At 46.3% G+C, this 13,868-nt stretch overlaps 1 protein-coding gene across 1 annotated transcript in view; it reads left to right on the top strand.

The window, feature by feature from the left end:
- DPP6 (dipeptidyl peptidase like 6) overlaps positions 1 to 13,868 on the top strand; it is a 442,706-nt gene that overhangs the window by 319,002 nt on the left and 109,836 nt on the right. Inside the window, exon 7 of the mRNA XM_056856977.1 lies at positions 5,217 to 5,298. Within this exon, the coding sequence (XP_056712955.1) occupies positions 5,217 to 5,298 (82 nt within the window). The remainder of the gene's footprint in view (positions 1 to 5,216; positions 5,299 to 13,868) is intronic.

Genomic DNA, 13,868 nt, shown 5'->3' with positions numbered 1-13,868 from the left:
TATATTGGAAATATTTATTTGGTGCCATATTCTGAATTCCATCTACCTGGAGGTTGGCAACCCTATCTGTGACCAATAAGTCGCTGTTACCTGTTGTGATGTTCAGCTATGGTTGCAAAATGCACAATTTGATCAGACCGTGGCTGGGATACTGTTGAAATCCCAGCTGCTGTTTATATAGAGGCTTCCAGAAGCAGTCTACAGCTGTTTCTACAGACAAGCTTCGTCAACCCACATCAGAAATTAACTGGAAGGCAGAATTATCTTCATCTTTTAAAAATCAGTTTCAGGGAGAGAAGAGGGGAGGGGAGAAGATGCTTGCTTCTTTAAGAGCTGCGGATCTTCTCTGTGGCAGGAATAAAGGGGGCTTGCATGCATGCGGGCTATGTTACTGCTTATCAGTTTCCTAAGCAGGTTTCTACTGCAGGTTCTTGTTATAACAGGGTCTCGCTCTCCTGAAAGATGAGGCAGTGTGTGGAAATGACAGGGCCTGTCTGTTACCTGGTTGGGAGTATGGCTCGTAATTGGGACTGTGCTTTCCTGGTATCACATCCATTCCCCCAGGCCCTTAGTCACAAGTCTGAACTCTTAAGTAAAGCATATGATGTGTTTTTTTTACCGACCCCGGATAACCTACAAGAACCAATATGATGTGTTTATTTGGAAAGCAGATTTGGGTTTTTCTTAGGGAGGTTGGCTTGTATATGTGGCCTTGTTATACCAGCAACAATTAAAAGTCTGCTTAAACATTTCTCATTGAGCCAGGAAAGGCTATTTTTCTGCTCAGAAACACCGTTGAGCCCCTCTTAGCCACCCACCGACCCACCCGGGGCCTTTTTCTGCCCGTCCTGCTCCCTTTACATGGAAAAGAAACAACTTCCAGGCCTAGACAGGATATGCCAGAACGAAATCCGGAATGGGAGGTTGCAAGCAAAAGCCGCACCCTATTTTAAACAGAAGCAGAAAAATTGTGGGTTGTCTCCTGCAGAGCTTGGTGGCTGGTTTTAATGAAAATAAGTGGGGTTTCATCATTATAAGCACCCTGATGGCCCGGACTAGCCTGATCTTGTCGGATCTCGGAAGCTAAGCAGGGTCATCCCTGGTTAAAACGTGGATGGGAGACCACTAAGGAGGACCAGGGTTGCTACGCAGGGTCGTTTATTGCCTTGAAAACCCTCTGGGGTCTCCATAAGTTGGCTGTGGTTTGATGGAATTTTAAAAAGGTAAAGGTAGTCCCCTGTGCAAGCACCGGGTCATTACTGATCCATGGGGTGATGTCACATCCCGACATTTACTAGGCAGACTATGTTTACGGGGTGGTTTGCCATTGCCTTCCCCAGTCATCTATGCTTTACCCCCAGCATGCTGGGTCCTCATTTTACCGACCTCGGAAGGATGGAAGGCTGAGTCAACCTTGAGCCGGCTACCTGAAACCAACCTCCGTCAGGATCGAACTCAGGTCATGAGCAGAGCTTTTGACTGCAGTACAGCAGCTTACCACTCTGCGCCATGGGGCATTTTACACACACTCAAATGGTTATCGTGACAGAGGCTGTTTTCTCAGTTCAACATGTGATGCAGAGGAAAAAAGTAATAGGGCTTGTAACAGGGTAAGAAAAGATGATGGGAATGTAGGGAAGAAGAATTTCCAAAGCATCCATTTTCTCCAGGGGAACTTATCTCTTTAGTCTGGAGATGAGCTGTAATTCCAGGGGATCCCCAGGTCCCACCTGGAGGCTGGCATCCCTAGGGAGTCACTTTCACACATGCTGAATAATGTACTTTCAGTCCACTTTCAATGCGCTTTAGCAATCATATGATGGTGGATTTTCACATCTGGTTAGGCCTCACCTAGAGTATTGTTTTCAGTTTTGGGCACCACAATTTAAGACAGATGTAGACAAGCTGGAACGTGTCCAGAGGAGGGCAACAAAGACGGTGAGGGGTCTGGAGACCAAGTCCTATGAGGAAAGGTTGAAGGAGCTGGGTATGTTTAGCCTGGAGAGGAGAAGACTGAGACAGGATATAATAACAGTCTTCAAGTACTTGAAAGGCTGTCATATAGAGGATGGTGCCGAGTTGTTTTCTGTTGCTCCAGGAGGTCGGACCAGAACCAATGGGATGAAATTAAATCAAAAGAGTTTCCGTCTAGACATTAGGAAGAATTTTCTAACAGTTAGAGCATTTCTTTAGTGGAACAAGCTTCCTAAGGAGGTGGTAAGCTCTCCTTCCCTGGAGGTTTTTAAGCAGAGGCTAGATGGCCATCTGTCAGCAATGCTGATTCTATAACCTTAGGCAGATCATGAGAGGGAGGGCACCTTGGCCATCTTTTGGGCATGACTTTTGGGTCACTGGGGGTGTGGGGGTAGGTAGTTCAGAATTTCCTTCATTGTGCAGGGGGTTGGACTAGATGACCCTGGTGGTCCCTTCCAACTCTGTGATTCTATGATTTCACATTGTGAAATCCAGTTGCTTAAGTGCATTGAAAATGGATTGAAAGTGCATTGTTTAGCCTGAGTGACAGCATCCAGTCTTTCTTGCCTGTATGAGTTTGTGTCTATCATCCATATTTAATTGACACCATTCAAGGCTTGCACATGTATTCACTTGCTAATATCAGTTACATGACAGTGTGTTGTCATTATGATTCATGACTTGCCATCGTCTGTTCTCACTGTCATGGCTCCCAAGACCAAGTACCGGTGACCAAGCCACCAATAATTCTGCTATTAGTGACTGCTAAAACAAAGCTGCCGCTGCCTCTGGGGTCTATGGCTTGTTCATTTTGTTAATTTATACCCCTCCTTTCTCCTCCCAAAGTGGGGTTGGAGCCGAGGTGTGTTTAACATCCCATCTGGTGTAATGAGCAAATTGCTCAACCCCGCAGTTTAAATGCAATTTCTATGTATTTTGTGCATTTTGCTAGTCACTGATTTCAGCAGTGACCAAACTAGATTCAGTGCTATTTCATACAGAATGCGGTTTGCAATTTCCAGCTCTGAATCAGATTTATCTTGCTTAATAATGACGCTGTTGTTTAAAAAAAGATAAAGTTAACTGGCTGACAGGAGCTGGGAGCAGCAGACAGAAAGAGTTGTCAGAGAAGGGGACTGTGACAACACCGGTATTCATTATATTTTCTTTTCTTTTTGCCGTCAAGTCACATTTGAATTATGGCAACCTCATAGGGTTTTCAAGGCAAGAGACATTCAGAGGTGGTTTGCCATCGCCTGCCTCCACATCACAACCTTGGTATTCCTTGGAGGTCTCCCATCCAAATACTTGCCAGGGTCGCCCCTGGTTAGCTTCTGAGATCTGACAAAATCAGGCTAGCCTGGGCCATCCAGGTCGGGGCATTCATTATATAGCACTGGCATTTTTCACTCAGCAGTCAGCTAGTATAGCAAATGCAAAGGAAACTGAACGGGTGCCAAAAGGTCCTTGCCGCTGCAGTCACCAAATCAAATGATGCCGACAAGCTAGCCTGCTATAACAACATCCTGCATTGCTACTCCATATCAGATGACACCCAGGCTGTCCCCATAGCAGGTACCAACATTCGGGATTGGGTATTCAAATGTGATGCTGCATCGGACAGGCAATCAAACTCCCAGTCCAAATTCTCACCATGGTTTAAACAGTTTAAAAGGGATCATGTCAGAGCTTCATACCTGATCAGTATCCCCTTCCATAACCTCAAAATAGCTTTGACCTCCCTCTGGTTTCAAACCATGCCAATGGCTTGGATAGCTTGACGTTACTCCCAAATACCATGGGCCTCTCGCCTATGTATTTGTGGGGCTGGTCCAGAGGACCTAACTCGTTACACCTTATTCTGTCCTCTTTATACAAAGCCCAGACTTAAATTCCTCTGAGCGATTCTAAAGGGCCTAAATCTTTCTCCAGATCCAGAGAAGCTGCTCTTTCTCCTATCAGACACCAATCCTGATGTTTCCTACTGTGTCACTCTTTGCTTTAGCAGCAAAGAAAATCTGAGCTAAAGCTGTTTTTAATCAGGGATCTTAACATATTTAAATATTAGTTTCTTGTGGGTCAGACTGTTTTAAAGTTATTTTAATGTTATTTTATGATATTTTTATGTTATTTTAATGTTTTGTATGGTGGATTGTGATGGCCTTCGGCCACAGACAATAAACTTTATCACTCACTCACTCACATACCAAATCTTCTTCCATTGCAAAGTGTTTTAAAGTTGAGGCCCATTTGTGATGATAGCAGCTGGGTATGTTTAGCCTGAGGAGATATGATAACCATCTTCAAGTACTTGAAGAGCTGTCACATAGAGGATGGTGCTGAGTTGTTTTCTGTTGCCCCAGAAGGTTGGACCAGAACCAATGGGCTGAAATTATTTATTTATTTATTATTTTCATTTGTTACCCCGCTCTTCCTGGCCAAAGCCAGGCTTAGAGCTTAGATCAAAAGAGTATCCGTCTAGACATTAGGAAGAATTAGAGTGGTTCCTCAGTGGAACGGGCTTCCTTGGGAGGTGGTGAGCTCTCCTTCCCTGGAGGTTTTTAAGCAGAGGCTAGATGGCCATCTGTCAGCAATGCTGATTCTATGACCTTAGGCAGTTGATGAGAGGGAGGGCATCTCAGCCATCTTCTGGGCATGGAGTAGGGGGTCACTGGGTGTGTGGGGGGGAAGGTAGTTGTGAATTTCCTGCATTGTGCAGGGGGTTGGACTAGATGACCCTGGTGGTCCCTTCCAACTCTATGATTCTATGATAATGCTACATGTGTACGTGTCTACTTCTAAAATCCAAGGAAAAAACCCAGAAGCCTCACTAACATGTTAATAAAATAAATACCGATTTTGCATTTGCAAAGAAAGCATTTTAATTTAAAAAAATGACAACTAGGCACAGCCAAACCTTTGGAGCAGCTCAGATTTGCACTTTGGATAATGGTTTATAAATTTATGTAATTAAATCTCAAGATCATGCAGTTCAGTAGAAAACAGAAGCACATGTTATCCCATATTAGTCTTTACAATGGCACTGTAAGGTAGGCTGGTATTATTATCCCCATATTGGAGGTGGGGGACTGAGGCTGTCCTGCCTCCTTGTGAACTTGTGGGAGAAGGTGGAGCTTGAATTTACCAGAGCTCACTGTTCATTTTCTTGGCTGTTTGCTGCAACAGCTCCTTAAGACGTTTTGCATCCGGATTCTGACTTCTCCTTTTCTTATCATTTGCAGGGAGCCTCAGAATTTGTACCCTCCTGAAGTCAGCGACACAAAACTTCAGTATGCAGGATGGGGACCAAAAGGACAACAGCTGGTAAGGAAAGTATTTGCAAGAGGTCAGCCTCTGGGGGGGGGGGGCAGAAGGATGCACGATTGTCAAATTGGTGGGCTGCAGATGTCGCATTTTCACAAGCTTTGTGAAAATAGTTTTTTTTTAAAGGTTAGTAAGAGAGGAGGAAGAAGAAAAGCTGGTTTTTAAATGCCACCTTTCTCTACCACTGAAGGAAGAATCAAATTGGCTTATAATCACCTTCCCTTCCTCTCCCCACAACAAACACCCTGTCAGTAGGGTTTCCAGGTCCCTCTTCGCCAGTAGTGGGAGGTTTTGGGGGCAGAGCTTGAGGAGGGCAGGGTTTGGGGAGGGGAGGGACTTCAATGCCATAGAGTCCAATTGCCAAAGTGGCCATTTTCTCCAGGAGAACTGAACTTTATTGGCTGGAGATCAGTTGTAATAGCAGGAGATCTCCAGCTACTACCTGGAGTTTGGCAACCCTACCTGTGAGGTAGGTGGGGCTGAGAGAGCTCTATAAGAGCTGTGACTAGCCCAAGGTCACCCTGCTGGCTTCATGTGGAGGAGTGGGGAAACCAACCCAGTTTACCAGATTATGAGTACTCCAGATTCTGTGCAGCTCAAAGTTTTCCTCATTTTGCATTTTTGCCAGCCTGGCAGAACTGAAAATGTAGGTAACGGGCAACAAAGCACCCATCAAATCGCCTTCCCGGTAGAGAATTTCCATTTTATCTCCTGCTTTTCCCTGGTTCCTAGTATACATGCAGAAAAGCTTGAGAAGTTGCTGTCTGCCCTACGTTTTGCCATCTGACAGGTTAGAGGCTGATTATGGAGAGGGCATGGAGGATAACAATACTTAAGGGACCAAGTTATCAGATCTGGGATAGGATACGGGAGGCAGAGCTAGTCTGGCAGTCTGGAGACAAGGTTGCCTAGGATATATGTACAGAAGAAGAAGAAGGGTTGGTTTTTATATGCCGACTTTCTCTACCACTTAAGGAAGAATCAAACGAGCTTACAGTCGCCTTCCCTTCCCCTCCCCACAACAGACAACCTGTGAAGTAGGTGGTGCTGAGAGAGCTCTAAGAGAGCTGTGACTAGTCCAAGGTCACCCAGCTGGCTTCATGTGTAGGAGTGGGGAAACAAATCCAGTTCACCAGATTAGCATCCACCGCTCATGTGGAGAAGTGGGGAATCAAACCTGGTTCTCCAAATCAGGGTCCACCACTCCAAACCACCGCTCTTAACCACTACACCACTCTGGCTCTCCAGCAGAAGGGTTATGCTTACATACACACTTTTGAAACTTCAGTAGCTTCTCAGGCTGTCCTTTGTTTTGTTTGCAATGTTTTCTCTCTAGGCAAGGCTGCAGGATCTGCATTGCCTAGAATACGTGCGTACAAACTATGCACACGTATAGTTCTTGGACAAGGACAACAGATCCAGAGCCCAGTCCTTTCATGGTTGTGATAACCTGATGCCCAATGCTTTAAATGCCAGTGTACTGTCCCTAACCTCTGTAAAGCAGGCCTATTTTATTATCAATATCTGTATTTCAGTGCAAAATGCAAAAATGAAAAGTAGCCCTTACACCTGGGCTCAGGCTGAAATGACACAGGTAGCTTTGATAGAGACTGTCTTTCAGTCGAAGTTCTTGTTCTGTAAAATGGAAATCGTGGTGGCAATTTAGAGAAGAAGAATTGGTTTTTTTATACCATGCTTTTCTCTACCATTGGGGAGCCTTAAAGTGGCTTACAATCGCCTTCCCTTCCCCTCTCCACAACAGACCCCAGGCTTCATGTGGAGGAGTGGGGAATCGAACCTGGTTCTCCAGATTAGAGTCTGCTGCTCTTAACCACTAAATTATGCTGGCTCTTGTTGCTGGTTTTAAGGTATTAGGTTGTTGTTGTAAGGTATGATAAGACAAGGTTGCAGGGCAAGAGACATGATTACAAATAGACATGATTACAATAGATTGTAGGGCATGATTACAATAGGTTGCAGGGCAAGAGACATGATTACAAATAGTAACAGGAGGAGGAGGATTTTCTCGACATTTAAGGAGTCTCAAAGCAGCTTACAATCGCCTTCCCTTCCACCCTTACAACAGGCACCTTGTGAGGTAGGTGGGGCTGAGAGAGTTCTGAGAGAACTGTGACTGGCCCAAGGTCACCCAGCAGGCTGCATGTGGAAGAGTGAGGAATTGAACCATGTTCTCCAGACGAGGTTCTCCGCTCTTAGCCACTACACCAGTCTGGCTCTGGGTCGAGCCATCCGGACGCTTCCAAATCTCATGAGCAAGACGTGAGCTGTTTCTGTGCAGCTCTTGAACTCATAAGGACACCGCCTTTAATATGGAGGCTCAGTAACAATTGCGGTTGTGCAGTGCAAGTACCTTTCGCATCACAATAAAAGACGCATTTAATTTCTAAAAAAAGGTAGGCTTACTGCAAACGATGCCAGAAGATTTACTGCTGCTATTTCCTAAGAGCATCATGGGATATAAAAGTCTCTTTTGTGCCCCAGTGGTGGGGGGGACCAAGCTGCTGCTGATTGCCTCGCGTGATAATTTGAGGATGCTCTGAGATGCTGACAGAACTCTTCCCCCTATATTGCGTTTGCCAGGGTTCTGTCAGTTGCCTTGTGTTTGTTGCGATCATCTGATAATGTGGAGCATGATGCAATTGTGCAGGCAAGAGAGTAACAAGGTAAAGCAACGATGGGAAAACGGCCTTTGGGAACAGTGAGGAAATGGGAGGAAGAAAGTTATTTAGCAATGTGATCTTTTTTTAAAAAAAAAAATTAATTCTTTCTCTTCCTGCAAATGAAATTAGCTGCTTAACAGTGTTTCCTCAACTGAGACTTGCATGGATGGATGATAAGCACGTTCCTTCAGGGTCATAGAGCAAGCAGATGATGCACAATATTTGTGTATCTACAGCAACATCCTGGCCAGCCTTTCTGGCATCTTCTGGTTTGGGGAAGTTGTTGGCAAAATCCCCAATGCCAAGGGGCAGCCAGCTGCCCTGGGCTCTCAGCTCTCCTTCCCTTGTGGCAGCACAACCTCTGTGCCATCCGGTTACATCACAGAGGTGGCTGCCCCCCCCCGGGTGCCCTCCAACTGATCAGTAATGTGGTTGGGGGCAGGTGGGCAGGGCAGACTCTGGACATGTCATCTGATTTGTTAATTGAATGAAACAGAGGCAGTGTGGTCAGGAGCTTGACTCACATGTAAGCAAACAGTTTGGTCACATCAAGAGAAGACAAGATTCACTGGTGTGTATGTGTGTTAAGTGCCATCAAGTCCCTTCTGATTCATGTTGACCCTACGAATTAATGGCCTCCAAAATGTCCTGTTGCTAGCAGCCTTGCTAGAGAAGATTCATTGGAAAAGACAATAATGCTAGGATGAGTTGATTTATACTGTTAATTGTTCTTGAAGATCTGCAGCCAACTGGAGAGTCAGAGACATTCCTAAACCTTCTGTCCTGCACATAGATCATGCAAAGAAGAAGAGTTGGTTTTTATATGCCGACTTTCTCTGCCACTTAAGGGAGAATCAAACCAGTTTACAATCACCTTCCCTTCCCCTCCCCACAACAGACACCCTGTGAGGTAGGTGGGGCTGAGAGAGCTCTAACAGAGCTGTGACTAGACCAAGGTCACCCAGCTGGCTTCGTGTGGAGGAGTGGGAAAACCAACCCGGTTCCCCAGATTAGCATCCACTGCTCATGTGGAGGAGTGGGGAATCAAACCCAGTTCTCCAGATCAAAGTCCACTGCTCAAAACCACCGCTCTTAACCACTACACCACTCTGGCGCAAAGGCACAAAACCTCTTTTAGCCGAGCAAGGTGGCAACTTAATTTGGCTCTTCCTTTTAAACTACAGTTTTCTGCCTTGATCTCAGGCCCCTGGATTCGACTGAGTTTCAGGAAGTCTGGTGTTGATCAGATAGGAAGTGAGGAAGAGCCTCTTTGCAGGAGTCAAATTGCCTCTTCAACTTTCTAATCCAGCCGGCTTTTTTGATCTGCACAAAAACACAAGCCTGGCAGGTGTATTTGTTTTCAGGCAGGTTATTCACAGAGCCGGCACCATTAATTTTTCATGATGTTGTTCTCGCATATCTTTCATTTGCAGCAGCGTCTGAGTCAATATTCAGCTGCTGGCTGCCATGTATAATTAGGTTGGTGAGGTGAATTCTGGAAGAGGAGGAGGAGGAGGGAGGAAGCTAAGTCTACCGTCAGTAGCTCTTGTTGGAAGAAACATCCAGGGGTTCTTCTTAAGAGAAACAGCCTGTGAAGCAGAGGGGAGATGGACAGCTCATACAGGGCAAGGAACAGGGTTAGCAGGTCCCTCTTCGCAACCAGCGGGCGGTTTTTGGGGTGGAGCCTAAGGAGGGCAGGGTTTGGTAGGAGAGGGACAGACTTCAATGCCATAGAGTCCAGTCGCCAAAGCAGCCATTTTCTCCAGGTGAACTGAGCTCTGTTGGCTGGAGATTAGTTGTAATAGCAGGAGATTTCCAGCTAGTACCTGGAGGAAGGAATTCCTGCTGGGGTTTCCAAGTCCTGGTTGGAAAATTCCTGGAGATTTAGGGGCAAAGCCTGGGGAGGGTGGAGTTTAGGGAAGGGAGGGGGCTCAGCGGGGATGTGATGCCATAAAATCCACCCTCTAGATAGGGTTGCCAACTTCCAAGTGGTGGCTGGAGATCTCCCGCTATTCCACCTGATCTCCAGGCGGCAGAGAACAGTTCACCTGGAGAAAATGGCCGCTTTGGAAGGTGGACTCTTTGGCATTATACCCTCCCCGCCCCAAACCCCCCTCTTCTCCGGCTCCACCCCACCAATTTGTGGATTGGCTCTAAGATACCAACAACCTGGCCACTATGACAAATACGCTGCTCTCGTGCTGTAACCAATTCTAGAGACAACATGAGTGGAATGAAGCTGTGAGACGCTCTCCATCGATGGTCCCATCTGTCTGTGCAGCCCTTGGCAGAATTCACTTGTCTTCAATTTGTTTAAAACCATAGGTCGTTGCAAAATGGTGTTCATCACAAGAATAAATCACATGTCAGGATAACACGTGCCAAAGTTAGGTCATTCAAAACATTACATTCCAACTCAGAACTAAGGCAGAACCTCTTAAAATAGCAGCATCCATCGCCTTATTAGGAACTTAAATTGGCTGGTCACCTCTACAAGAAATTGCAAGAAATTGAACATACTCAGCTCTGTGATTTCCTAGCTGCTACAGAAACCAGTTATTTCTTGTAGGTCACGTTTTAATCCAAATCCAGACCCAGAAAGAAACAAATCTTTACAAAACTGGTTAGGCTCATGAGATTTCTCAGCTGGGCTGCTAGGGAGCTTTCTGTGGGCCCATCAGCAGGGAATCGATGTGACTGAGAAAATTCAGCAAAGGAATTCCTTGTCATTTCACCACATGGACATTGTTTTAATTGGCCATCTTTCTATATACCATTATTCTTCTTTGAAAGGCATCAGGGTCATGAGCATAGTTTCCCCTCTCAAACACCTCTGTGATAAGGGTTAGGCTGAGAGAAAGAGTGACTAGTACAAGATCACTCCATGACAGAGTAGGGATGATGAAGAAGAAGAGTGGGTTTTTATACCCCAATTTTTTCTACCTTTAAGGAGTCTCAACCCAGCTTCCTTTCCCTTCCTCTCCCCTTCTGAGATAGGTGGAACTGAGAGAGTTCTGGGAGAACTGTGACTAGCCCAAGGTTACCCAGCAGGCTTCATGTGTAAGAGTGAGGAAACCAACCCGGTTTGCCAGATTAGAGTCCACCGCTCATGCAGAGGAGTGGGGAATCAAACCCGGTTCTCCAGATTAGAGTCCGTCGCTCCAAACCACCGCTCTTAACCACTACACAATGCTGCACCTCCAATGCTGTAACCACTGCACCATAGTGGCTCTGATACATCTTTGCTAATGATTCTCCTGAAGATTTACATGGAACGAACCCTAGTTCTTAATTCTTTATGCTAACCACGAACCCATGTTCTATCCTGTAATGCAATAAAATATGATCAACGAAGTAGTGTGTATCATCTCACATGAAGAAATCTAATTTGCAGCGGGTGCCCTACATAAGCACCAGTGATATTAGGTTACAGAATGCAAAATAATTCATCATGCAGGATTTAAAAAGCACAATCAGGGTCTGTATAAAAGGGCACATTTACTGATACATGCTTTAAGTAATGTAACAAGACAGTTATCATTTAAAGTAAGCACTTTAGAAGCCAGGATGCAAAATCCTTTCCAGCCGCAGTCCTCTTTGAAGATACTGCAAGCCTGTTTTCCATTTCCACAGAGGTGATTTAAATGTGCTGCAGAGATTTCCTTAAAATTGCCTAAATTACAGCAACTGTTTGGCTTCAAACCTTAAATTATAGTTTTTGAGGAGAATGTTTTCATGGAAGGGAGACTGCGTTCAATAGATAAACGTACAACCGAGAGGGTTTTTTAATGCTCAAATGAATGAGTCAGCCATGCAAAGGGGCATAAGAGACAGAGTTAAATAATACTAAGGCAGCAGATGAGGAGGGCATGAATGAAATACCTTTCCATCAGTGTATGATCTGAGGGGAATGTTTGCATTAGAGCCCCAGGTCAGGTAACTCAATAAAATCGCTCCTGCTCTGTCTGACCCACAGTTGGGATGTGCATATTGGCTTGGATCCCATTTTGAATTTTCTTGGGCACAAGAGGGGCACTTCTTCCCAGGAGGCCTCTGACCCCACCAAGCTATTCCTGGGTTGGGGGGTCTCCCATCACCTGCGTTTCAGGTAATACTTTGTGCTTCTGCATGAGGAACACATGAAGCTGCTTTATACTGAATCAGACCCTTGGTCCATCAAAGACCTCTCCGGCGTCAGAGGCAGAGGTCTTTCACATCACCCACTTGCCTAGTCCCTTTATCTGGAGATGCCGGGGATTGAACCAGGGACCTTCTGCATGCCAAGCAGAGGCTCTACCACTGCGCCACAGCCCCTCCATACAGAAATCTCTCTCTATATATGATGCCTCCAGAATAGCCTTCTCCCTGATTTGAGTTCTGCATGTGCTGGGAGTTTCTAGTAAGGGGGATGGTTCCAACATGATGCTCCAGGGGTAAACAAGCTTTTTGGTCCAAATGCCAAAAACATGGCTGCTTGTGAAGGGAGGGTAGAGAGTTTTACTTAGCCAGATGCAATGGGAGTGAGTTGACCCCCAGCTGCTCTGCCAGCAGCCCTGGGGCTTACCTGGGTGTAGGGTTCCCAACTGCCTACTTACGGAGGGCAATCTACCGTCCATTGCTCCTGTTGCCCGCCTACTCTCAGCTGTGGGCGGGCGGAAGAAGGTGGGGAAAGGGAGGGGGAGACATCAGCCTGAAGTCACAAGCCCAACTGGGGCGCCTTGCGGCTGACCAGCTGATTTTCCCAGTCAGCTGTTTGGCGCCAGGCAGGAGGACGGGGTGCCACTTGCCAGCCTGTTTTACCTTCCTTGCTTCTCTCATTCTGGTGGTTGTCTGGGGCTGCTTTTTTCTCATGCCCCAGTTGGGGCTGCCCTGCCAAACCGGAGGTGACGTCATCATGTAGATGACGATGATCTCTGCCCCCTACCCCACCTCCGCGGGGCCAGCCAGAGTGGTGTAGTGGTTAAGAGCGGTGGTTTGGAGCGGTGAACTCTGATCTGGAGAACCGGGCTTGATTCCCCACTCCTCCACATGAGTGGCGGACGATAATCTGGTGAACTGGGTTGGTTTCCATGCTCCTCCACATGAAGCTGGCTGGGTGACCTTGGGCAAGTTACAGCTCTGTTAGAGCTCTCTCAGCCCCACCTACCTCATAGGGTGTCTGTTGAGGGGAGGGGAAGGTGATTGTGAGCCTGTTTGAGTCTCCCTTAACTGGTAGAGAAAGTTGGCATATAAAAACCAACTCTTCTTCTTCTCCCTGAACCTCCCGCTGGTTGCAAGGAGGGACCTGGCAACCCTAACTGGGTCTCTTGGGTGAAGAACCAGCTGTGTGTGCCCAAGAGAGCCTAATATGCCAATGCTTGGTAGAGATGCCAGGTGTTACCTTCCCCTGTGCTGCTCCTTAGCCTGAGAGGTGGCATTGCAGGAAAATTGAACAAGATATTGATTCCTCCCCTACGCCCCCCCCCCCGACAAAAACCTGAAAGGGAAACTCTACAAAAGGTCACTAACCAGCTGTAGCATGCACTGGTTTTTCATAATACGTTCTGGAACATTTCACAGGAAACCCAATCGTCCGCACATCCATACTTGGGGAGAGCTTGCCTTGAAATGGCTGCAACTAATGGCGCTAATCTGGTTTGCTGGTTTCCAGCAGCAGAACCAGACAGGAAGGGCTCCTTTTAGGATTAACACATGGCCACCATAATAGAGAAATTGAACTTCCTGCCTTTCTTTTTTTTTTTCCTTTGTTTACACGCAGCTTAATTTTTATGTGTAATTCTCTTGCAAACCTTTGTAAAACTGCAGCAGTCCTATGTCTGGCTTCTGTAGGCTACAGCTGGAGCTGATGCCCTGTGACAAAGGAAGTATCCTGACTTCTGGTACTGTTGA

The sequence above is a fragment of the Euleptes europaea genome, chromosome 11 (assembly GCF_029931775.1).
Source record: "Euleptes europaea isolate rEulEur1 chromosome 11, rEulEur1.hap1, whole genome shotgun sequence".
Classification (NCBI taxonomy): Eukaryota; Metazoa; Chordata; class Lepidosauria; order Squamata; family Sphaerodactylidae; genus Euleptes; species Euleptes europaea.
This window is presented reverse-complemented; position numbering and strand designations above follow the sequence as displayed.